The sequence below is a fragment of the Bison bison genome, unplaced genomic scaffold (assembly GCF_000754665.1).
Source record: "Bison bison bison isolate TAMUID 2011002044 unplaced genomic scaffold, Bison_UMD1.0 scf7180017864524, whole genome shotgun sequence".
NCBI classification, from domain to species: domain Eukaryota; kingdom Metazoa; phylum Chordata; class Mammalia; order Artiodactyla; family Bovidae; genus Bison; species Bison bison.
Window position 1 is genome coordinate 564,542 of NW_011495075.1, and position 4,604 is coordinate 569,145.

At 47.5% G+C, this 4,604-nt stretch overlaps 1 protein-coding gene across 1 annotated transcript in view; it reads left to right on the forward strand.

Moving 5' to 3' along the window:
• The first annotated feature begins 1,181 nt into the window (after window positions 1-1,181).
• The window catches only part of RNPEP (arginyl aminopeptidase (aminopeptidase B)), a 22,512-nt gene continuing 19,089 nt past the window's right edge, over window positions 1,182-4,604 (forward strand). Inside the window, exons 1-2 of the mRNA XM_010831114.1 lie at window positions 1,182-1,249; window positions 1,303-1,455. Coding sequence (XP_010829416.1) covers window positions 1,182-1,249; window positions 1,303-1,455 — 221 coding nt within the window. The remainder of the gene's footprint in view (window positions 1,250-1,302; window positions 1,456-4,604) is intronic.

Sequence of the window (4,604 nt, forward strand, 5' to 3'; positions counted from 1 at the left end):
TTAAAAGATAATACATTTATTTATTCACACTTGGATTGCATTTGTGATCAAAATAAATGTCTAAAATCCTTAGAAGGAAATACAGTGAGTGCTTAGAAGATGAAGGACCGCACGGCAGACAGCCACAAAGCGTGACTTTCCTCGGGGGCTTCTCGGCCTGGCTTTGCTCTGTTAGTCAAATAATAAAAAATGCCTGGAGGTTGCTCTCTCTTTTAGGATGAGTTGTAGACTTCTACTTTTCATCCTCAAATTCCGACAAGGCAGAGTCCACTGAAGACGGCACGCGGCGCGGTGGCCTGTGGGTCGGTGCACAGCGCGCACCGCCCGGCTGGCGCCGCTCGGCCTTCCCTCTGCGGGTGCAGCTGCGTCCTGGTTCATGGGTGTTGGCGGCAAGACGCGAACTCTTCGCCTTCGAGGCTGCTGGGTCTCGATTCTTAATCATCAGCAAAGCTTCCTTCCCGTAAATCCAGCTCTGTGTCAGAGGTTCACGGAGCAGCTGACAGCGCTGGAGAAGTCTGATGTTTGTTGCTGGAAAGTTTATAAAGTCCAGGTGGTTTTTAGTGTGTTACAAGTCCTTGAAGCTGATCTTTGTAAGGGTGTCCTTTGGGGTCTGGCTGGGACTAGAAGACAGATGGGCTGTTCAGAATCGGCCACTTTACTGGTGGTGGAAATGCCACGTGGCCTTCCAGAAGGCAGGCTGTGGCTCTCTCCCCATTGCCTGCCTGGTGTGACTGCCTTGTGTGGTGAGCTCAGTGCTACATATGTAGCAAGCATTTAATTTACTCATCCTGGGTTGAGCTTTGTTTGTGTGGTAAAATACACAGGAAGTCATGTTTCTTTTAACCATTAAGTGTACAATTTGGTGGAATATAAATACAGTGTATCAACCGCCTTTAGTGTCCCAGAACTTCTGCAGCAGCAGGAGCAGAAACTGGGGGATGGTAACCAGCGCCCCCTCCCCAGCTTCTGGTAGCACAGGACTGCGCTCCGTCTGCGAGTCCGCCTCTTCTGGGGACCTCATGTCAGCAGGACCTGTGGGATTTTCTTTCTGTGTTGCTCTTCATTTAGGACTTCATTCATGCTTTCTGACGGTTGAGTAACAATACTGCATTGTAGGCAGAGACCACGTTTTATTTCTCCATTCTTCCGTTGACGGACATTTGAATGATGCTGCTGTGGACATGGGCGTACGGCTCCCTGAGCCCCTGCTCCTTTTTCTTCGGGGCACATTCCTAGGAGTGGAACTGCCGTGGGTGTGGTAACTCTGTTCAGCTTCTGAGGAAGCGCCACGCTCTCCCGTAGTTGCTGCACCACGCGGCATTTCCACCAGCAGTACGCAGGGCTCCGGCTTTCCTACACTCTTTACAGCCAGGCCAGTGCCTGTGACGTGTCTCTCATTGTGGTTCTGACTTGCGTTCTCCTGGTGACTGACGATGCTGTACTTTTTAGCCATTTGTGAGTATCCGGGGTTTGTCTTTCAATCTGTAGCTGGTTTAACTTCCAGGCGTAAATGTAAGAACAGTTACAAGAACAGTTCAAAGCTGAGAGCATGTAGGGAAGATGCTTTATGTTTCTTAAGGTCCTCAAAACTCCTCTTAAATGGGCCATCGGTTTGGAAAGCAAGTTCCTTGCTTGTGAATTCAGAGTCTCTGGGGTATGTGTGTGTGATGCTGGCATGTTTTTCCATTTTACTGGTCATCTCAGCATCTCTGAACTGATCCTTGGGTACGGATGAATTTTCTAGAATGCGGGGTGGGGTGGAAGAGAAGAGTCTTGAAAAGGATGAAAGACCAGTTCTTTTTGATTCCACCACATGCACGATGGCAGGTGGGAACCCGGAAACCTTCCTAGTTGTTTCCCAGCTTCTTGCTTCCCGTGGGTACCTCTGTCTGCCCCAGGCTTAGAAGGACTTCTGTTCTCAGAAAGCCTGGCTGCCCCCTGCCCGTCCCTTCCCCCGCTGGAGCTGGCCCCGAGGGCAGTGGGTCCCTCTCTCACATGTCCAGCGCAGAGATAGGGGGGTGAGGAGGGAGGGCAAGGGGGAAGGCAAGCGTCACCCCTCAGGCTCCTCCTGGAAGGCTGGTGCCGTCATTTCCAGGCAGGGGAGCGTGTCCTCCGGCCATCCATCGGTGGACACGCCCGTGCCCGCCCCTGACCCCCGCCCGTGTACCCTGCTGGCTGCTTCCTGGTGATTCGGATTCCCCCTCCTCCTTTCCCCCAACATGTTTTCAATGAAAATAGCAAACCTGTAAAGTTGGGGTTCACAGTGAACACGTGTGTACCCAGCACCTAGATTCTATGACTGACTTTACAACACTTTACCATTGCCTGCCTGGTCACCTGTCCCCTGCTTTCTAATAAAATTGAAGTTTATGAAATCCATTGATAAGCATTGTAAGATGTGATTATTTTAAAGTTTAGAGAATAGTAGAAACCAGGTAGGTTATAGATTCTAATATCTTAAAATACTGACTTGAAATGTTTAATAAATATTCTGAAACTAATTTTGGTGTACAAGAGCCCAGAATAAAAGGTAAAATCACCAAATTTGTTCTAATTACCAAGATAAACGCGGAAACATACAGAAAGGAAGGAATTTTTCTCTAGGTGTTTTTCTGGAATAATGGAGTCAGTTCCTCAGTTTCAAGGTTAAAACGCCCATCAGAAAGATCCCATCTGCTTCTCTCATTTTTCCTTAGTATCTTCCACTGTGTGTGAAATTGGCATGAAATAGTGAATTTCTGAGTCAGGCTGGAACACGTGGGTACAGCTGAGTGAAGCCCATCTTGTTTCCACGCGCGGACCTGCTATCCATCGGCCAGCGCGGCCGCTGCGCCACCCTGCGGTGCTTGGCTGTAGTGCACGGTGCCAGCAGCTGCTTGTGCCTCGAGCGGCCAGTTGTCTTAGAGCAAAAGGCAGCCACCGAGGCCCGTGGGCCAGATTCACCCTGCTGCCTCTTTCTGTGTGATCTGTGAGCAAATAATGGATTTAAAGTTTTTATAATCATTGAAAGAAAACAACACTTTCATGATGCGTCGAAATGACATGAGGGTCCCAGGTCCATAGAGGGCCCTGCGGGAGCACGACCGCACTGCCCCTTCACGTGGCCAGTGACTGAGCCCAGACGAGCAGTGCTGTTAAGTGACGGCATCAGAGACGCACGAGCCAGGAGATGTTTGCTTTCTTTTTTTTTGGGGGGGGGGCCTCTGGGCATGCAGGATCTCAGAGTCTTAACCCCTGGACAGCCAGGGAAGTCCATATTAGCCCTTTACAGGAAAAAAAGGTGTCAACTTCTGTCAGAGCAATTAAAAGTGAGATTGATTTTTTTTTTGTCTATACTGATTACATTTCTAGCACACCTTTTCTTTGTATGGACCCAAATTGAAAGTGGTCAGGCAGGAGATGGCAAGAGTGAACATAGACATTCTAGGAATCAGCAAACTAAAATGGACTGGAATGGGTGGATTTAACACAGATGACCATTATATCTACTACTGTGGGCAGGAATCCCTTAGAGGAAATGGAGTAGCCATAATAGTCAACAGAAGAGTCCGAAATGCAGTACTTAGATGCAGTCTCAAAAATGACAGAATGATCTATGTTTGTTTCCAAGACAAATCATTTAATATTGTAGTAATCCAAGTCTATGCCCCGACCAGTAATGCTGAAGAAGCTGAAGTTGAACGATTCTATGAAGACTTACAAGACCTTCTAGAACTAACACCCAAAAAGGAGGTCCTTTTCATTATAGGGGACTGGAATGCAAAAGCAGGAAGTCAAGAAATAGCTGAAGTAACAGGCAAATTTGGCCTTGGAGTACAGAATGAACCAGGGCAAAGGCTAATAATGTTTTGCCAAGAGAATGCACTGGTCATAGCAAGCACCCTCTTCCAACAACAAAAGAGAAGACTCTACACATGGACATCACCAGACGGTCAACACCAAAATCAGATTGATTATATTCTTTGTAGCCAAAGGTGGAGAAGCTCTATACAGTCAGCAAAAACAAGACCGGGAGCTGACTATGGCACAGATGATTATACAGTGGAAGTGACGTACATTCAAGGGATTAGATCTGATAGAGCATCTGAAGAACTATGGACAAAGGTTCATGACATTGTGCAAGAGGCAGGGATCAAGACCATCGACAAGGAAAAGAAATGCAAAAAGGCAAAATGATTGTCTGAGGAGGCCTTACAAATAGCTGTGAATGGAAGAGAAGTGAAATGAAGTGAAGTCGCTCAGTCGTGTCCAACTCTCTGCGACCCCATGGACTGTAATCTACCATACTCCTCCGTCCATGGGATTTTCCTGCCAAGAGTACTGGAGTGGGTTGCCATTTCCTTCTCCAGAGCATCTTCCCGACGCAGGGATCGAACCCGGGTCTCTCGCATTGTAGGCAGATGCTTTACCATCTGAGCCACCAGGGAAGTTCAATAGAAGAGAAGCAAAAGGCAAAGGAGAAAAGGAAAGATATACCCATTTGAATGCAGAGTTCCAAAGAACAGCAAGGAGAGATAAGAAACTTCCTCAGTGATCAATGCAAAGAAATAGAGGAAAACAACAGAATGGGAAAGATAGAGACTCTTACAAGAAATTAGAGATAC